Source organism: Sapajus apella, unplaced genomic scaffold (assembly GCF_009761245.1).
Source record: "Sapajus apella isolate SASKATOON/1434 unplaced genomic scaffold, GSC_monkey_1.0 scaffold81, whole genome shotgun sequence".
Classification (NCBI taxonomy): Eukaryota; Metazoa; Chordata; class Mammalia; order Primates; family Cebidae; genus Sapajus; species Sapajus apella.
In genome coordinates, this window is record NW_022437021.1 from 2077754 (window position 1) to 2098794 (window position 21041).

The window sequence follows — 21041 nt, forward strand, 5'->3', positions numbered from 1 at the left end:
AAAACAGCAGAGTGTGTTGCAAAGAGTCCAGTCTTTGGAGCCAGCAAGACCTTACTCCAATTCCAACTCTGCTAACTACTGGATGTAACACTAGAAAAAACCTCAGTTGCTGCATTTGTTGGAAAAAAAGAAAATCTCTTCTGGCTGCATTAAAGATTAAATGAGATGATGTAGGAAAGACACCTTACAAAGTGCCTGCCACTAAATATGTACTTAATTTCCTTGCCCCTGAAAATATCTGCTCAGATGACAACTCTGATTACCTTACAAAAACAAGCAAACAAGAAAACTTATAAGCAATCTTCTATTTAGGACGTGATATATTACTAAGTATAAATGTCAAGCAAAAAATATTCTTTATCCATCTATTCAAATTATCAAGTTAAAGAAGACTTTGGGCCAGGAGTGGTAGCTCTCACCTGTAAACCCAGCACTTTGGGAGGCCGGGGCAGGAGGATTGCTTGAGGCCAGGAGTTTAAGACAGGCCTGGACAACATAGTGAGACCTCATCTCCACAAACAAACAAACAAAAAGACTTTTTTTTTTTTTTTTTTAAATTAGCAATACGTGGTTCTGTGTGCCTATACCCCAGGTACTTAGGAGGCTGAAGCAAGGCAGGAGGTTGGCTTAAGCTAAGGAGTTTGAGGATACAGTGACCTATGCTTGCGTCATTGCACTCCAGCCTAGGTGGCAGAGCAAGACCCTGTGTCTTTAAAAAAAAAAAAAAAAAAGCAAAATCTTATATCAACTTTTAGGGATAAATGTGATAATATTTCAGTGCCTCAAAATAACTGCAGTAAATGTGTGGTCTGTGATCTAAATGTTTCACCTGGAGTGCCTTAAAAATTTGACTATCTTCTTTGCCCTGTCCTTATTAAACCTGATGTCTTATTTCATATTCATGGAACATTAGAAGCTAGAAGGAATTTTATGACCTAACCCAATCCCTGTGCTTTCAGGCCAAAGAAACCAAGGCACACAGATTAGAAAGCCTGGCCACATCCCCTTCCACCACTTGATGTCACTGTACTCCCTGAACCTAAGACCAAAAATCCTTCTAGCACAGTGAGAAGGCAAAAATCAAACCTGCAGAGAATGATTCTACAATCTCAGAATAAGCTTGCAGCCAAAGTAAATCAGTGTCTCTGATAAAATACAATATACTAATGTAGAGAATTGAAAACGAGGTAAGATACAAGTTTGAAACATTTGAGGAAATCCCTTCTTTAATTTGAAAATCCAAGACAACATTATTCATACAAAGTATCTCAGTGTGATGAAAATATACTCACCATTTCAAATGGATTCATCCAGTAAGAAAATCAATCAAGTTCTAAGAGTCTAATTCATTCATTTAAGGGCTTTCTACTGTGTTATCCGATGATCAAAAGCTAACGGATATACCACCTCTAATTTTCTGCTATAATAAGTGAGGAATATAACCTCATCATATTACATACTCATGAGATCGTAATATACATTAGGGTTAAAACATCTCAGATTAAAAATACATGAAAAATATTTGAAAGTCTGTTTATTAATCTCTATGACCTGGCTAGAAAGCAGTATTCTGAAAAATTATATATTCAGATAAGAAGGGGTTGAATATATGAATTTCCACTGTGGTTATATCAGTTGGAGTAAAGAATATTTGTTATATCTAAATATGTACAAGTTTATGGAGTATAAAATACTACAATTAAATTGTTGATGGATCTTTTGACATGCCAATATGAAACATGTGCATGTTTACTGTGTTTATAATAAAGCATGTTGTCCCATTATAGCAATGTGCATTTGGCAATGACATTAGAAATAGAACAGCATCTGTATTATATTACAGCACACAAGGGTTCTGGAGAGCTGTTTTCACTTGGGGGTTAGCTTCTATTCATTTATTTGATCTTCTACAGAAAGCAGGATGTAAAATTATTCCAATATGTATCTACTCAATGGAACATGTGCTAGTGGAAAGCTCTGTTCTGCATTGTGTTAGCACAAATCATAGTGAGCAGATCCAAAGAACTTTCTCTTCCTAAGGGGAAAAGACACTGGAAACACTCAGCAATCTATAGTACTTTTCTGTGTATATTTCTATGTGTATGGGTATGTTTACTGATTTTTTTGGAAAAGCATTACATACTATCGCAGGACATTTGGAAAAGATTGAAAAAATAAAAAGCAGAGAGAGAGGAAAATCACCCGATTCCAGCAATAAGGACAGACATTATTCACATTTTTGTGTTTTTATCCTTTTCTGTTTCTATGACTTCCTTTCTAATAGTGAAAAGATAAGACTTATTTGTATCCACAAACTTCATACTATAAACTAGATACCATGACTTGATTCTTAAGTGAATATCAGATGCAAGTAGTATTTCTTTCCTACGGTAGAATTTTAGTTCAATGTAGACATACCTTCCTCGAGAAACTGCATCAAACCTGTCATACTGTTATACAGCAGAGCATTTCATGAATTAGAAAATGTGGAAAAAAGAATCTGCAAGCACTACTGACCTCATCATCGTCGGCATCATACTGAGCATAGTGCTGTTCCAGCAGCTCTCTCTGGCGCCTCTCCTGTTCCAGTGTCTGGCTTATCAACTGGGCAACCTCACTCACTTGTCCTGGTTTTTCCCGCCCAATAACAAATCTGTGGAAAGGTTAACAAAGACTAATATTCAAAACTTTCCAGCAAAAAGGAGTGTTAAGTAAAATAACCAGGTTTGATCTCAGCAGCGTCTGTCAAGCCTGAAGAAAGTAACATCACCTACATACTTCAAAATAGTTTTCTTGGGTGAGGGGAAAGGTTAGCTGAGTAATTGAAGTGATTTTTAGGGATACAGCTCATAAAGGAAGAGAAGGGGGAAAAAAGTAAAGGACCATAAAAATTACCATTTTAAGAGAAGACTTAACATATGTAACCCATTTTGCAGTACTTTATACATTTTTGATGCCATGCAAAATGGAAGCAAGCTCATAATTTCCTGTACCATTGAACTCAAGAGTCATTTGCATAACCCTAACAAAAATTGCTTCAAAAACATTTGATGGCCGGGAGCAGTGGCTCATGCCTGTAATCCCAACACTTTGGGATGCCAAGGTGGGTGGATCACCTGAGGTCAGTAGTTCAATACCAGCCTGGCCAAGATGGCGAAACCCGGTCTCTACTAAATATACAAAAATTAGCTAGGTATGGTGGCGCATGCCTGTAGTCCCAGCTACTCCAGTGGCTGAGGCACAAGAATCGCTTGAACCTGAGAGGCGGAGATTGCAGTTAGCCCAGATCGTGCCACTGCGCTCCAGCCTGGGTGACAGAGTGAGACTCCGTCTCAAAACAAAAACAACAAAACATTTTGAGGTATAGCATAACTTAGGTGGCTAAATATATAACTTTGAAAATAAGAGAAAGGGAACACAGGTAGTGGTTTTTGTTTTAAAAATGAAAAGCTATAATAAGAGATGGTGAATTAATTCACTTCTTTTTGGGAAAGACAGTATGAGAAAAGGTGTGGTTCAATAAATAAAGGGAGAAAAGAAAATATTTGTTGATACTAATTCCTGTTTAAAAAAAAAAAAAAAGCCTGAAGAAAAAACCGAGGAAGACATTTCCTTTTTGCAAGCTACAGTCATGGTATATTCTTGTCAATGTAATGTGTTGTGCTCACCAATTTAATATTCATTTTTATACATCTTTTCATACTACTATATGCTTCTGTTTTTCTAAAAATATAAATAATGTGTCTCTAGGACTCAGTTTCTAAATATTACTTATTATTTTAATGTGAATCTTTGTTTAAATCTTGTTTCTACATTTAATTGATGCTTTCCTCTGATTAAAGTACGTTGCCGTCTTCAATCAATTTTAAATGAAATATACAACTTTTCTGCACGATACACTAAAGATCAAAATTTTTCACACTTAGATGTCAGTAATTAATTACCTTTTAAGAAATACTTTTATATAGCTTCAAGCAAGACTTCCTTTAAAATTATGTTTAAGTGTTCACTTATCTTTTATTTTCCTTTGGAAATAAGTGTTAATAGAATTTATAAATACTATCACTTCTCATCTTTATTCAGGTACAATTTATACACAATAAAATACATGAATTTTAAATGTATAGTTCAATAACTGTGATACATATGTAAACATGTAATTACACATCAATTAAGATACAGAACATTTCCATCAACCCAAAATATTCCCTTATATTCCTTTCCAGTAAGTTATCTTCATCCTGGTTCATATTCATCTTTTAAAATTTTATTTATATAGAAATAAAATTTTAGAGTGTCTAGCTTGTTTGGCTCACCACAATGTTTTGGAGGTTTATCCATGTTGCTGTAAGTATCAGTTATTTGCTCCTTTTTATCACTAAAGAGTATTTTATTGCATTGAATATACTACATTTGGCTTATCTATTTTTTTACTGATAGGTATTTGGGTTGACATTATTTAAAAAGTTACTTTTAGAGAGACCTCAGAAAGAACACCACACAACTACAACCATGTGATCTTTGACAAACCTGACAAAAACAAGCAATGGGAAAGGATTCCTTATTTAATAAATGGTGTTGGGAAAACTGGCTAGCCATATGCAGAAAGCTGACTGGATCCCTTCCTTATACCTTATACAAAAATTGACTCTAGATGGATTAAAGATTTAAACATGAGGCCTAACACCATAAAAACTCTAGAAGAAAACCTAGGCAATACAATCCAGGACATAGGCATTGGCAAGGACTTCATGACTAAAACACCAAAAGCAATGGCCAAGAAAAGCCAAAAGAGACAAATGGGTTCTAATTAAACTTAAGAGCTCTGCACAGTAAAAGAAACTATCAACAGAGTGAACTGGCAACCAACAGCATGGGAAAAAATTTTTGCAATCTACCCATCTGAAAAAGAGCTAATACCCAGAATCTACAGAGAACTTAAACAAATTTACAAGGAAAAAAACAAACAACCTCATCAAAAAGTAGGTGAAGGATATAAACAGACACTTTTCAAAAGAAGACATTTATGCAGCCAACAAACATATGAAAAAAAGGCCATCATCACTGGTCATTAGAGAAATGCAAATCAAAAGCACATGGAGATACCACCTCATGCCAGTTAAAATGGTGATCATTAAATCAGGAGACAACAGATGCTGGATGTGGAAAAATAGGAATGCTTTTACATTGTTGGTGGGAGTGTACATTAATTCAACCATTGTAGAAGACAGTGTAGCCATTCCTCAAGGATTTAGAACCAGAAATCCCATTACTGGGTATATATCCAAAGGATTATAAATCATTCTATTAAAAAGACACATGCAAATGTATGTTTATTGTGGCACTGTTAACAATAGCAAAGACTTGGAACCAATCCAAATGCCCATCAATGACAGACTGGATAAGAAAATGTGGCACATATACACCATGGAATATTATGCAGCCATAAAAAAGGATGAGTTCACGTCCTTTGAAGGGACATGGATGAAACTGGAAACCGTCATCCTCAGCAAACTGACACAAGAACAGAAAACCAAACACTGCATGTTCTCACTCGTAAGTAGGTGCTGAACAATGAGAACACATGGACACAAGGAGGGTAACATCACACACTGGGGCCTGGGGGGTGGGGGGACTAGGGGAGTAATATCAGGGAGTGGGGGGATTGGGAAAGGATATTATTAGGAGAAATACCTAATGTAGATGACTGGGCGATGGATGCAGCAAACCACCACCATGGCACATGTATACCTATGCAACAAACCTGCATGATCTGCACATGTACCTCAGAACCTAAAGTATAATAAATAAATTAAAAATAAATAAATAAAATAGATTTTTTAAAATTAAAATAAAAGTAAAGTTACTTTTAAACATTTGTGAACAAGTCTTTGTGTGAACATAAGTTTTCATTTCCTTTAGACAAATAATGAAATTGATGAGTCATAGGTAAATGTATATTTAACTTATAAAGAAATTGTCAAACTGTTTTTCGAAGTAATAGTATCATTTCATATTCCCATTAGCACTACATAAAAGTTGTAGTTGCTTTGCACCCTCATCAACACTTAGTACGTCTTTTAAATTTTTGACCATTCTAGCAGGTATCTCATGGTACTTCATAATGGTTTTAATTTCCTCTGCCCTGATGACTAACAATATTAAGTATATATGCACTTATTGACTATTCACATATCATCTCCAGTGAAACATCTTTCCAAATCTTTTACCCATTATTGAAAATTGGATTGTCTTTCTATTATTGAGTTATAATGGTTCTTTACAGGCAAAGTACATATACACACATGAGTGTGTGTATTTTTGTTTTTTTAAACAGAGTCTTCCTCTGTCATGCAGGCTGGAGCACAGTGGCATGATCACAGTTCACTGTATCCTAGAACTCTTGGCTCAAGCAATCCTCCTGCCTCAGCCTTCTGAGTTGCTGAGATAACAGGCATGTGCCCTGGCAAAGATCATTTCATAATTTTTTGTAGGGATGGCATCTCATTGTTTTGCCCACGCTGTTCTTGAATTCTTGGCCTCAAGTCTTCCACTCACTTTGGCCCCCCAAAGTGTTGGGATTACAGGCGTGAGCCCCTGCACCTGGCCCTTTATATATTCTTGATACATAACCTTGTCCCTGTACGTTCAATACACATATACAAACACACACACACATACACACACAATATACATGTGTATGTTTATGCATTTAATTTATTTATTAACTTGTCCTAGTCTGTGGCTTACTCTTTCATCTTTAAATTGTGTCTTTTAAGGAAGTCTAATTTATCACTTTGTTATAAAAATTCATGCTGGACATGGTGGCTCCTGCCTGTAATGCCATTATTTTGGGAGACCAAAATGGGAGGACTGCTTGAGCCCAGGAGTTCAAGACCAGTCTAAGCAACACAGTGAGACCCATCTCTTAAATAAAACAAAATAACCAGGTGTGGTTGCATGTACCTGTTGTTTTAGCTACTTGGGAGGCTGAAGTGGGAGGACTGTTTGACCCCAGGAGGTCAAGGCTGCAGTAAGCCATGATTGAACCTATGCTCTCCAGCCTGGGAGACAGAGCAAGACCCTGTCTCAAGAAAAAAAAAAAAAATTAATGCCTTTTGCTTCCTATCTAAAAAGCTTCTGCCTGATTTAAGATTGCTAAGATTTTCTCCAATTTTTCTTCTTAATGTGTTAATGTTTTGCTTTTATATTAGGTCTATGATATCTTGTAAATTAATTTTCCATGTATGATGTGTGGTGAGGGTGGAGTTTCCATTCTTTTTTCTAAATGGATCATGAATTGTTTTAACGCCATATGCCAATACCACACTTCTCTGATTACTATATGGTAAGCCTTCAAACTAGGTGGTGTGAGTTCTCTAACTCTGTATCAATTGTTTTTCCTCTGCAATTATTTCTAACAGAAAGCCCACTGGGTTTAGTTTAGAATTGCTTTGAATCTATAATTTGTGGAGAACTGACATCTTAATAAAATTGACTCGTCTGATCACTGAACATGTATCTCTGTATTCATTCAATAATATACTACAGTTTTCAGTACACGGGTCTTAAAAATCGTTTGTTAAATTTACTTCTAGGTACTTCACAGTTTTTGTTTTTTTTTATTGTAAGTGATACTGGGTTTTAACTTTCAGGTTCTAGTTATTTGTTTTTATAGTAAAGACATACAATTTATCTTTGAATACTGGCCCAGTATTCTGTGACCTTGCTAAACTCATTTATTAATCCTAGTAGCTTTTACAGATTTCCTACAGTCTTTTGATATATATTATCACATCCACTATGAAGAAAGATATATTTTACTCCTTCCTTTCTGTGTCTATTTATTTGTTTCTGTATTTATTGCCTTAATGCCTAAAACTTCCAAAATATATTAAAAAGAAAGTATAAGAGTAGACATCTTTGCTTTATTCACTGCTGATCTAGAATTCTAGAATATGAGTTCTAAATTGCCTAGAAATACACAGAATAATTTAGCGATGTTATGGTTTTTATGGTTAAAGACACAAAAGTTTTTAATGTGCTAAATGAATCCATAGACATATAATGACTACCATGAATTCATTACATTTTTGGTAAATTTTTAAATGTTAGAAATTATGTCTAATGATACAAATATAAAGCAATTTCAGAAGCTTATATCCTACAATGGACCTTGCTAAACTCATTTGACCTTTTATCTTTATTTAAATGCATCATAGAGTGGGGTTTGAGGGAGTATTGCTTACTACACAAAGTTGAAAGGAAATTGAAGGTAGCAGTAATGTATAAAATGCATATAAATTGAAAGCAGTAGCCAAGCTCAAAGTAAAAGGTAAATTAGAATTCAGATTCATTTAAGCCATAAATTCTTTAAACTTATTTGAGAATGATATTGTCAGATCCTTTAGTTTATCATTTTTCTTATAGAAATGAAGTTCATTTTCTCTAAAAGACAAGTGCTACTCAGACTGCAATTCAAGAAGAAAGAAAGATGATTTTAAAGAAGAAAGAAGAAATTATCTGCTAGCCAAAGATTAGAAACTATTGATGATATTTCTAGAGATGAATGAAGGTGTCTTAAGAAAGATCCTGTGAGGGATTTTAAAGCATAAAATTATTTTTAAAAAATAACTTAGATTATTACAGATTACATAATTATAGTCATATATTATAATAAATTAAAACTCTAATATAATTTGTAAATTTCTCCCTAGCCTCCAAAAAAGTCCCTAATTCCAAACCAGAATTATTTGTGAAGATAAAATTAAAAAGAATAAGTGCATTTATAATTGAAGTTTCAGAGGAAGTAAGAATTGTTCCATACTGCATAAGAAACTTGCATTTTAAATCATGAAGGCACAGTTGCTCAAAATCACAGCTTGGCTTTCTCAATTTGCCCTACAATTTAACATGATTTGCTATTTGTTCAATATTGCTTCGTATTCAAAATCTCTCTATAGTCTTATGAAGTAGAAATGATTTATAACTGCACATAAGACAGACAATTCATTTCATGATATATACTGACTTTTAAAAGTGTTATGTTAAAATACATGTATCTCTTCATTCAGGCAGCTATTTTGAGCAGTGTTATAGCACCCAGCTCCACACATCTTTAAAGCTTTGTAATCCAGTAAATTTAAAGCACAGATTTGCAATAATAGAATATCATCCTGATAAGTATGATCCAGAGGGAAAGCACACAGAAGTGGAACCAAGCAACTGGCCCCTGACTCATTTTCCTCATGTGAAGATTAGCATTTAACCCCATGTGTCTGAAGGAGTGACAAAAGAAATAAAATGTGGTACATACATGAAAGAACTTGAATGCCCTATTGTTATTACAATGAAACCAATAAAATCTCCCATACTGAAAAATATGTAACATTCAAATTACCATCCTACATGTTCTTGTCTGGTTTAGTCTAGTTTATTTTTAAGCTGTCTTTATAAGCACGTCCTATAAGATAATATATACAACTAGCATAAAGAGAATTCAGCAGAAAATGTAAAATTTAAAGTAAGGTTATTATTTCAGTAATGAATTCAGAGTATGGGTATGCTATGATAGTACAGCTTAGGAGTTAAAAGGGTAAGTAAAAGGGAAAACCAACTTTGATGGTTTTCCACCAGGACAAATCCACCAGATTATAAATACCATTTACTGATTCTGTCACCTTGGATGTATTAATATTTCTAAGCCTTAGTTTCCATATTTATAAAATGAGTATACTAACCATAATAAATAAATATTATATAATCCATAAAAAACTTAAGTACCTGGTGCTAAGTGAGTATTTAATAAATGTACACTGTTGTTTTAATCTAGACATTTAATAAATGTACACTGTTGTTTTAATCTACTTTTAAATGCTGAATGCATTTAAAAGTACCTACTGTAAATTGATCTGAAACTTTGGTGGCAACACCATAGATAATATATCAGCCATTCACTGGTAAGCAAAGAACATTAAATTGAAAAGAAAACAGATGTCATTTCCTATCTATTCAGTTAATAATAAAATAATAAATTAAGATAATAAAATTTAATAGTGCTGCAGCTATGTTGAAAATGCATGTTTATACATTGCTTACTGATTACAATGCACGTTGTTACAATATCTTTGCTGGGCAATCTGAGAGCAGGTAATAAACAGAACAAGATGATTTTTTAAAAAGCACTCAACTGTACACACTGTCACAATTCTTTTATTTGATCACAGTACTGAAAATAGAGATTTTTTTATGAGTCTACCACAAGAAAAGGACAAAATCCTTAATCTAAAGTGTGCTCTAAAACCAAAATTTCTGTTGCCACTGAAGCATTAAAGTATGAATCCATATAATCGCCTTAATTGCATTTTTAAAACATTCAAAAATACAACAATAGTCAGCAATAATCGGTTTAAAATATGTTTGGCCAAATCAATTGATATTTCTGCACAACTATGATTCATATCTTATATATTATCTCAAACGGAAATGACAACACGTGTTGAATCAACCTGTTTTTAAACTTCAATTTTCTTTAAGAGAATATTTTTTTCACATTCTAAACTCTTCTTTGTTAAACAAAGAAAAATAATGTGTGACAGTGAAAGTGACAGTGTGATCTTTTTATCTTTAGCTATACTTAACAGAAATCAAATCTAATGAATACTTAAATTAAAAATTAAGTATTTTTTCTAAGCTTATCATTGCCAAATAATGCAATACCAAACCTAAAATCTACAATTAAGGTTTATGTTTTTAGCATGGTTTTTTATTGTGTTAAAATTACCTTGGACAAAATTACCACTAGAAAGAAGAAATAAATACTAGTGTTCTATACCAATGTGGGATGACTATAGCTAACAATAATATATTAAACAGTTTGAAACAGCTAGAAGGAGAACACTGAATGTTCCCAACGTAAAGAAATGATAAGGCCTGAGATCATAGATATGCTAATTACCATGATATGATCACTATACATTGTATATTGAAACATAATTATGTACCACTTCAATATGTGCAATTGTTATGTGAATTAAAATTTTTTATCTTGTTTTAATGTGCATTAAATTAATTTCACTAAGAACTGCCCTCTCTCCCTTTCAGGCTGACATACAATAAGCCAAGGCAGACACATCAATTATTCCTTTTCTTTTCATTTATTATCAGGCCAAGGAATATCAATGTACTGCCCTTTGGAGTTTAGGTATCTAGATTATGTGGGATTCATTTCATTAGTTTATTTTGTAAGCTGTCAAATAAAAGTTAAACAACAGTTAAACAGCATTTACAATTCACTAAATTGAAGTCATAAAGATCCTACATGTTCCATGTAAATGATGAGAGGTTATAAAAAAATGACAATTTATGAATACCTTGGTTTTCAGACATAGTTTTTCTAATAAAATTGATATACTAATCAAAAATGGCACTTATTTAATGTTTCAAATTAAAAACTCTCAATGTAAAATTAAGTTTCAGTAAAAATGAAAAAGCTGATTGTGGAGTCAAGATGGCAGACAGGAGATAGGGCTGACATGTAGCTCCCACTTGGACAGACAGAACAGTGTGTGGAAACTCACAATGTGAACTTTTAGTCCAAGAACCACCACAGGAGTATACCAGGAAAATTGAAAGAATTCACGGATTCTTCAAAATAAGTGGCAGGCCACTGCAAATTCTATAAGACAGGCCAAAAAGTCTGGTGCTCTCTGGAGAGCGCTACCTCCTGGCTGGGGGTCAATCAATTTAGGAAATTACAGCAACTCATAACAGAACAATCCTGTTCAAAAGAGACAGGAGGCAACAGCTAATTCTACTGCTGCAACATACTGGCTAACCAGTGGTCCTCAATGTGTCTACGTGACAACTTTACTGCTGGCATAACCAACATTCAAGAAAGCCAGCATACTCAACATATCTAAAACCAGGGATTCTCATACAGTCTATGTCATACCCCTGCCACCTCCACCAGAGCATGTGCTGTTATCTACAGCTGGGAGACCTGAAGAAGGATCAATCACAGGACTCTCCACAGATATTTCCCAGCACTAGCACAGAACCTAGTAGCCCTGCTAGGTGTCTAAACCCAGAGGAGCAATAACAATCAATGAAGTTTGGCTCAGAGGAAACCCCATCCCTAGGGGAAGAGGAAATGCATCACATCAAGGGATCACCTGTGGATAAAAGAATCTGAACAGTAGCCCTTGAGTTCCAGATTTTTCCACTGAAATAAGCTACTCAAATGTGAAGGAATCAGAAAAGTAATTCTGGTAATATGACAAAACAAGATTCTATAACATGTGCAAAAGATCAAAACCAAGAAGAAATCTCTGATTTGCCAGATAAAGAATTCAGAAAGTTGATTATTAAACTTACTGAAGGAGATACCAGGGAAAGATGAAAAACAATTTAAAGAAATTAAGAAAAAAATACAGAATATGGATGAAAAATGCTTCAGAGAAACAGATACCATAAAGAAAAAACAATTACAACTTCTGGAAATGAAAGACACACTTAGAGAAATACAAAATGCACTGGAAAATTTCAAAAACGGAACTGAATAAGTAGAGGAAAGAACTTCAGAGCTCAAAGTCAAGGTCTTCAAATTAACCCAATCAGACAGAGACAAAGAAAAAGAATTTTGAAAAAATGAACAAAGCCTCCAAAAAATTTAGGATTATATTAAACAGCCAAACCTAAGAATAATTGGTGTTCCTGAGGAAGGAGAGAAATCTAAAAGTTTGAAAAACATGTTTCAGGGAATAACCAAGGAAATCTTCTCTGACCTCAATAGACAGCTACACATCCAAAAACAAGAAGCTCAAAGAACACCAGGGAAAGTTATTGCAAAAAGATCATCACCCTGGCACATAGTCATCAGGTTATCTAAAGAAAGACCCTTAAGAGCTGTGAGGCAAAAGCCAGTGGTAACCTACAAAGGAAAACCTACCAGGTTAATAGAAGATTTCTCAGCAGAAACCCTACAAGCCAAAGGGATTAGGGTCCTACCTTTAGCTTCCTCAAACAAAATAACTGCAAACCAAGCATTCTGTATCCAGCAAAACCAAGCTTCAAAAATGGAGAGAGAAAGAATATTTTAAATGCTGAAAGAATCATCGATACCACACCAGCACTACAAGAAATGCTAAAAGGATATGTAAATCTTGAAACAACCCTTGAAATGCACCAAAAAAGAACCTCCTTGAAACATAAATCTCATGGGGCCTATAAAACAATAACACAATGATGAAAAAAAAGAAAACAAAGTATTCTCTGGGAGGCTGAGATGGGTGGATTACTAAGTCAGGAGCTCAAGCCCAGCCTGGCCAAGATGGTGAAACCCTGTTTCTACTAAAACTACAAAAATTAGCTGGATGTGGTGGCAGATGCCTATAATCCCAGCTACTCAGGAGGCTGAGGCAGGAGAATCACTTGAACTGGGGAGCAGAGGTTGCAGTGAGCCAAGATCACACTATTGTACTCCAGCCTGGGTGACAGAGTAAGACTCCATCTCAAAAAACAAAAACAAAAACAAAGTATTCAGGCAATAATTAGTAAGATGAATAAAGTTCCACTTAAAAGATACAGAATGGCAGAATACATAAAAATCCACCAACCAAGTATATATGCTATCTTCAAGAGACTTATCTAATACATAAGATTCACATAAACTTAAGGTAAAGGGTTGGAAAAGATATTTCATGCAAATGGAAATGAAAAGCAAGCAGGAGAAGCCATTCTTATATCAGACAAAACAGACTTTAAAGCAACAAGTTAAAAAAGGCAAAGAGGGACATCATACAATGACGAAAGGACTAGTCCAACAGGAAAATATCACAATCCTAAATATATATGTACCTAACACAGAGCTCCCAAATTTATAAAACAATTATTAATAGATATAAGAAATGAGAAAGATGGCAACACAATAATAGCAGGGGACTTCATACTTAGCTGACAGCACTAGACAGGTCATTAAGAGAGAAAGTCAACAAAAAAAATAATGGACTTCAAATGGACTTAAAAGATATTTAAAAAACATTCTACCCAACAACTGCAGAGCATACATTGTTTTCATCAGCACATGGAATATTCTCCAAGACAGACCATATGAGAGTCCACGAACAAGTCTCAATAAATTAAAGAAAATCAAAATTATATCCAGTAACTTCTCAGACCACAAGGGAATAAAACTGGAAATCAACTCCAAAAAAACCCCCTCAAAACTAAACAAATACAGACAAATTAAGTACTCTGCTCCTGAATGATCTTTGGGTCAACAATGAAATCAAGATAGAAATTTAAACATTCTTTGAACTAAATGATAACAGTGAAACAACATATTAAAACTTCTAGGGCACAGCAAAAGCAGTGCTAGCAGCAAAGTTCACAGCATTGAACGCCTACATCAAAAAGTCTAGCAGAGCACAGACAGACAACCTAAGGAAATAACTCAAGGAACTAGAGAAAGAACAAACTAAATCCAAACCTAGTAGAAGAAAATAACTAAATAAAATTGAAACAAAACACAGAAAAATCTCAATGAAATGAAAAGCTGTTTTTTTAAAAAGATAAGCAAAATTGATAGACCATTAGTGCTACTAACCAAGAAAAGAAGAGAGAAGATCCATATAAGCTCAATTAGAATTGAAATGGGAGATATTCCAACCAATACCACAAAAATACAAAAGATCATTCAAAGCTACTATAAACATCTTTATGCATGAAATCTGGAAAATCTAGAGGAGACAGATAAATTTCTGAAAATATACAACCCTCCTAGATTAAATCAGGAAGAAATGGAAACTCTGATCAGACCAATAATGTGCAGCAAGATTGAAATAGTAATTTTAAAGATTGCCAAAAAAAAAAAAAAAAAGTCTAGGACCAGAATGCCTGAATTATGTCAGGCATTCAAAGAAGAACTGGTACCAACCTTTCTGAAACAATTCCAAAAGATAGAGAAAGAGGGAATCCTCCTCAAATCATTAAATGAAGCCAGTATCACCCTAATACCAAAACCAGGAAAGCAGAGAACAATAAAAGAAAACTACATACTAATATTCCTGATGAACACAGATGCAAAAATCCTCAATAAAATACTAGCAAACTGAATCCAACAGCATATAAAAAAAAATAATTCACCATCATCAAGTGAGCTTCATACCAGAGATGCAGGAATGATTTAGCATACACAAGTCAATAAATGTGACACACCAACATAAACAGAATTTCAAAAATCATATAATCATCTCAATAGATGCAGGAAAAGTATTTGACAAAATCCAACATCCCTTTACAATTAAAACCCTTGGCAAAACTGGCACAAAAGGGACATACCTTAAGAAATAAAAGCCATCTATGACAAACCTACAGGCAATATTATACTGAATGGTGAAAAGTTGAAAGCATTTCTCCTGAGAACTAGAACAAGACAAAAGATGCCCACTTTGACCACTTCTATTCAACATAGTACTGGAAAGTTCTAGCCAGAACAATCAGACAAAACAAAACAAACAAAAAAAAAAATAAAGGGCATCCAAATTGGTAAAGAGGAAATCAAACTGTCATGTTTGCAGATGATATGATCATTTACCTAGAAAATACTAAAGACTCACTCAAAAAGCTCCTAGATGTGACAAATAAATTCAGTAAAATGTCAGGATGCAAAATGAATGTACACAAATCACCAGTACTGCTGTATACTAACAACCAAGCTGAGAATCAAATCAAGAACTCAACCTCTTTTATAACAGCTCCCCACCCCCACAATAAAATACTTAGGGAGCTGAAATATCTCTACAAGGAAAACTATGAAATATTTCTGAAAGAAATCATAGATGGCACAAATGAATGGAAACACATCCCATGTTCATAGATGGGTAGAAACAATATTGTGAAAATGACCATACTGCCAAAAGCAATCTATAAATTCATTGCAGTTCCCATCAAAATACTATCATCATTCTTGACAGAACTAAAAAAAAAAAAAAATCCTAAAATTTAAATGAAACAAAAAAAGAGCCTGCATAACCAAAGCAAGACTAAGCAAAAAGAACAAATCTGAAAGGATCACATTACCTGACTTCAAACTATACTACACTGCTATAGTTACCAAAACAGCATAGTACTCATGTAAAAATAGGCATGTAAACAAAAGGAACAGGATAGAGAACCTAGAAATAAACACAAATATTTACAGGCAACTGATGTTTGACAAAGCAAATAAAAACATAAAGTAGGAAAATGACACCCTATTCAACAAATGGTGCTGGGATAATTGGCAAGCCACATGTAGAAAAATGAAACTGGATCCTCATCTCTCACCTTATATAAAAATCAATTCAAGATGAATCAAAGACTTAAATCTAAGATCTGAAGCCATAAAAATTCTATAAGATAACATTGGAAAAACTTTTAGACATTCACTTAGGCAAAGAGTTCATGACCAAGAATCTAAAACCAAATGCAACAAAAACAAAGGTAAATAGATGGGACCTAATTAAACTAAAAAGCTTCTGCACAGCAAAGAAATAATAAGCAAAGTACATAGACAACCCATAGAGTGCAAGAAAATCTTTGCCATCTGTACATCTGACAAAGGACTAATATCCAGAATCTATAAAGAACTCAAATCAGCAAGAAGAAAACAAACAATCACATCAAAAAGTGGGCTAAGGACATGAATAGACAATTCTCCAAAGAAGATGTAGAAATGGCTAACAAATATATGAAAAAATGCTCAACATCACTAATGATTAGGGAAATGCAAACCAAAACCACAATGTGATACCACCTTATTCCTGCAAGAATGGCCATAATTAAAAGATTTTTTTTTTAAGTGGATGTTGGCATGGATGTGCTGAAAAGGGAACACTTTTACATTGCTGATGGGAATGTAATCTAGTACAACCACTATGGAAAACAGCACAGAGTTTCCTTAAAGATTTAAAACCAGAACTACCATTTGACCTAGCAATCTAACTACTAGGTATCTACCCATACAAAAAAGAAGTCATTATATGAAAAGGACACCCACACACTCATGTTTATAGCAGAATTAGCAGTTGCAAAAAGACAGAACCAGTCTAAATGCCATCAACCAACAAGTGGATAAAGAAAATACATGTATATATATCACTTATATATATGATATATATCACATTATATCATATTATATATAGAGAGAGCATGGAATACTGTTGAGCCATAAAAAGGAATAAAATAATGGCATTTGCAGCAACCTGGATGGAGTTGCAGACCATTATTCTAAGTGAAGTAACTCAGGGATGGAAAAGCAAACATCATATGTTCTCACTTACATGTGGAAGCTAAGCTATGAGGATGCAAAGGCGTAATGATATAACAAACTCTGGAGACTTGGGGCAAATGGTTGGAGTGAGGTAAGGGATAAAGACTACACATTGGGTATAGTGTACACTGCTTGGGTGACAGGTGCAAGAAAATCTCAGAAATCACCACTAAAGAACTTTTTCATTCAACCAAACACTACCTGTTTCCTCAAAGCTACCGAAATATAATAAATAAATAAAATGAAATAATGTTTTTAAATGAAAAAGCTATACCAGAATAGAGTTATCAGTTCTTATATAATAAATAATTTCATTCAAACCAATATTTATTGTATGTACATCCAATACCTGAATCACTTATCTCTAAAAAATAAGAACAGATGCACGCAACTTATGTTTAAATATTAGGATACTCTTGTGAGTTATGGGTCACAAGTTTTAGAAAAGCACAGTCGCTCATTGTTTCTATTTGATTATATTACATGGCCTTTCTCTCAACTTGATAGCTTTTTAATATTTAATTTGACTTGGAGGAGCACGTAGTGGTAAATTTAACTCCCCCAGCCACTTTCATTAGGTTTGCTGACAGAAGTTAAAAGTCCTAGACAATCAAGCTCTCTACTTATTTGTAATTGCATATTCTTACATATTTTTCCTTTATATATTGGGAGCTAGATTAATATATCTTATTATGTACTTAACATTAAAAATTTTTTTTAATTCATCTGTGAAGATGATTGCTTCTGAAAGCTGGATCTGGCCACTGCACTCCAGCCTGGGTGACATGGTGAGACTCCATCAAAAAAATAATAATAATAAAAATTTTTAAAAATAAAGCTGGATCTAAAATATTTAAATAAATATTTAAATACTTAAATAGTTCTTTGAAATGAATTTTCTATCTAATCCAACATAATTATAAGAATATTTTTCACCGGGCACGGTGACTTATGCCTGTAATCCCAGCACTTTGGCAGGCCAAGGCAGGCAGATCACCTGAGGTCAGGAGTTTGAGACCAGCCTGGCCAACATGGTGAAACCCTGTCTTTACTAAAAATACAAAAAAATTAGATGGGCTTGGTGGTGAGCTCCTGCAATCCCAGCTACTTGGGAAGGTAAGGCAGGAGAATCACTTGAACCTGGGAAGCAGAGGCTGCAGTGAGCCAAAATTGCACCACTGCTTTCTAGCCCAGAAGGCAAAGTGAAACTCCATCTAAAAAAAAAAAAAAAAAAAAAAAAAGAGTATTTCTCTATTCATTGTAAACAAAAAGTTGAATTCTTTAAAAAAATTGCCTAACACATGCTACTTCAAGGACTACACATATTTAATAGGTATAGACTTAAGATACTTTCCAAATAGACTACATCCTTTCCAGGAATAACATTTCTCTTTTTAGTAGTTTGATGACTTAGGTTTAAATATTTACGTATATGAACATTAAAATGATAGCTGGCAAAATGTTAATCTGTATATAGTAACACCAGAAAATGTTTCATCAAGCCAAAGTCTCATTGAATTAGTTTTTGTTTTTGTTTTTTTAATCCTTGCTGTTTTTACTCTTTCTCTCAACAGTGGTTGTGGACCATTCTTATATATTTAACATTAAGGAGATCTAATATCCATGATCCAAAATCCACAGTAGTTGCTTCTCTCATCTTAGGGCAAGGGGTAGTCTTAGGAGTAAATACTAAATTCACAATGGTGAATGATTTCCATGAACATGAAAATTCCCTCTCTGCCCTCCACTGCATTTAACACTTTATTATTCACAATTACAAAACTAAAAGCTCTGATAAAAAGTGAAATTATCCACTGCCCCTTGTGCTATAGTGGCAACAAAAACACTGAAATAATATAAATGAAGTGAAAACATTTCAAGGTCTATTGCATTTCAAATGGAAATGATCTTAAGTAAAAATAAAAGAAACAAAAGCCTCCATGTATAGAAACTACATGTCCAGGTATATAGCCAAATATAAACATGCATGTCTATTATTTGGTGTTATTTCTGGGCTCTCTATTCTGTTACATTGGTCTATATGTCTATTTTTACACCAGTACCTCACTGTTTTGGTGACTATGGCTTTATATTATACTTTGAGGTCAGGTAATGTGATGCCTCCAGATTTGTTCTTTTTGTTTAGTCTTGCTTTGGCTATACAGGATCATTTTTGGTTTCATATGAATTATATAATTTTTTTTTCTAAATCTGTGAAGAATGATGGTGGTATTTGATGGGAATTGCTTTTGGCAGTATGCTCATTTTCACTATATTGATTCTAACCATCAATGAGCATGGGATGTGTTTCCATTTGTTTGTGTCATCTATCATTTCTTTCAGCAGTGTTTTGTAGTTTTCCTTGTAGAGGTCTTTCACCTCCTTGGTTAGGTATATTCCTAAATATTTTATATTTTTGCAGCTATTGTAAAAGGGGTTGAGTTCTTGATTTGATTCCCCACTTTGTTGCTATTGGTGTATAGAAGAGCTACGGATTTGTGTACAGTAATTTTGTATCCAGAAACTGTTGCATTGTTTTATCAGTTCTGGGAAATTTCTGGAGGAGTCTACAGTTTTTGAAGTAAATGATCATATCATCAGCAAATAGTGACAGTTTGACTTCCTCTTTACCGATTTGGATGCCCTTTATTTCTGTCTCTGCTCTGATTTTCCTAGCTAAGACTTTCAGTACTATGTTGAAGGTGAGTGGTGAGAGTGGGCATCCTTGTCTTGTTCCAGTTCTCAGAGAGAATGCTTTCAACTTTTCCCCATTGAGTATTTTCATGGCTGTGGGTTTGTCATAAATGGGTTTTATTACACTGAGGCATATCCCTTGTATGCCAATTTTACTGAGAGAGTTTTAACCATAAAGGGAGGCTGGAGTTTGTTGAATGCTTTTTCTGCATCTATTGAGATGATCATGTGATTTTTATTTTTAATTCTGTTTATGTAGTACATCACATCTATTGAGACTTGTGTATGTTAAACCATCCCTACATCCCTAGTATGAAACCCACTTGATCATGGTGGATTGTCTTTTTGATATGTTGTTGGATTTGGATAGCTAGTAATTTGTTAATGATTTTTATCATCTATGTTCATTAGAGATATCTGTCTGTAGTGTTCCCTTTTGGTTATGTCCTTTTCTGGTTGTAATATTAGGGTGATGGCAGCTTCATAGAATGATTTAGGGAGGCTTCTCTCTTTCTATATCTGGAATAGTGTCAATAGGATTGGTACCAATTCTTCTTTGAATGTCTGGTAGAATTCTGCTGTGAATCTATCTGGTACTGGATTTTGTTGTTGTTGTTCTTAATTTTTTAATTACTATTTCAATCTCACTGCTTGTTATTGGACTGTGCAGGTATCTAATTCTTAATATAAGCTGGAGGGTTGTATCTTACCAAGAATTTATCCATCTCTTTTAGGTTTGCTAGTGTATACACATAAAGTTGTTCATAATAGCCTTGAATGATCTTTTGTATTTCTGTGGTGTCAGTTGTAATATCCCCCATTTTGTTTCTTATTGAGGTTATTGGGATTTTCTCTCTTCTTTTCTCAGTTTATGTTGCTAATCATCTATCAATTTTGTTTATCTTTTCGAAGAACCAGCTTTTCCTTTCATTTATCTTTTGTATTTTTATTGTTGTTTCATTTTCAATTTCATTTATTTCTGCTCTGATCTTGGTTATTTCCTTTCTTCTGCTGGGTTTGGGTTTGGTTTGTTCTT

At 34.0% G+C, this 21041-nt stretch overlaps 1 protein-coding gene across 17 annotated transcripts in view; it reads right to left on the minus strand.

The window, feature by feature from the left end:
* The window catches only part of PPP1R9A (protein phosphatase 1 regulatory subunit 9A), a 344292-nt gene that overhangs the window by 93696 nt on the left and 229555 nt on the right, over positions 1 to 21041 (minus strand). For all 17 annotated transcript variants that reach the window (XM_032252907.1, XM_032252911.1, XM_032252915.1 and 14 more), the window contains one exon: positions 2518 to 2653. In XM_032252907.1, coding sequence (XP_032108798.1) covers positions 2518 to 2653 — 136 coding nt within the window. The remainder of the gene's footprint in view (positions 1 to 2517; positions 2654 to 21041) is intronic.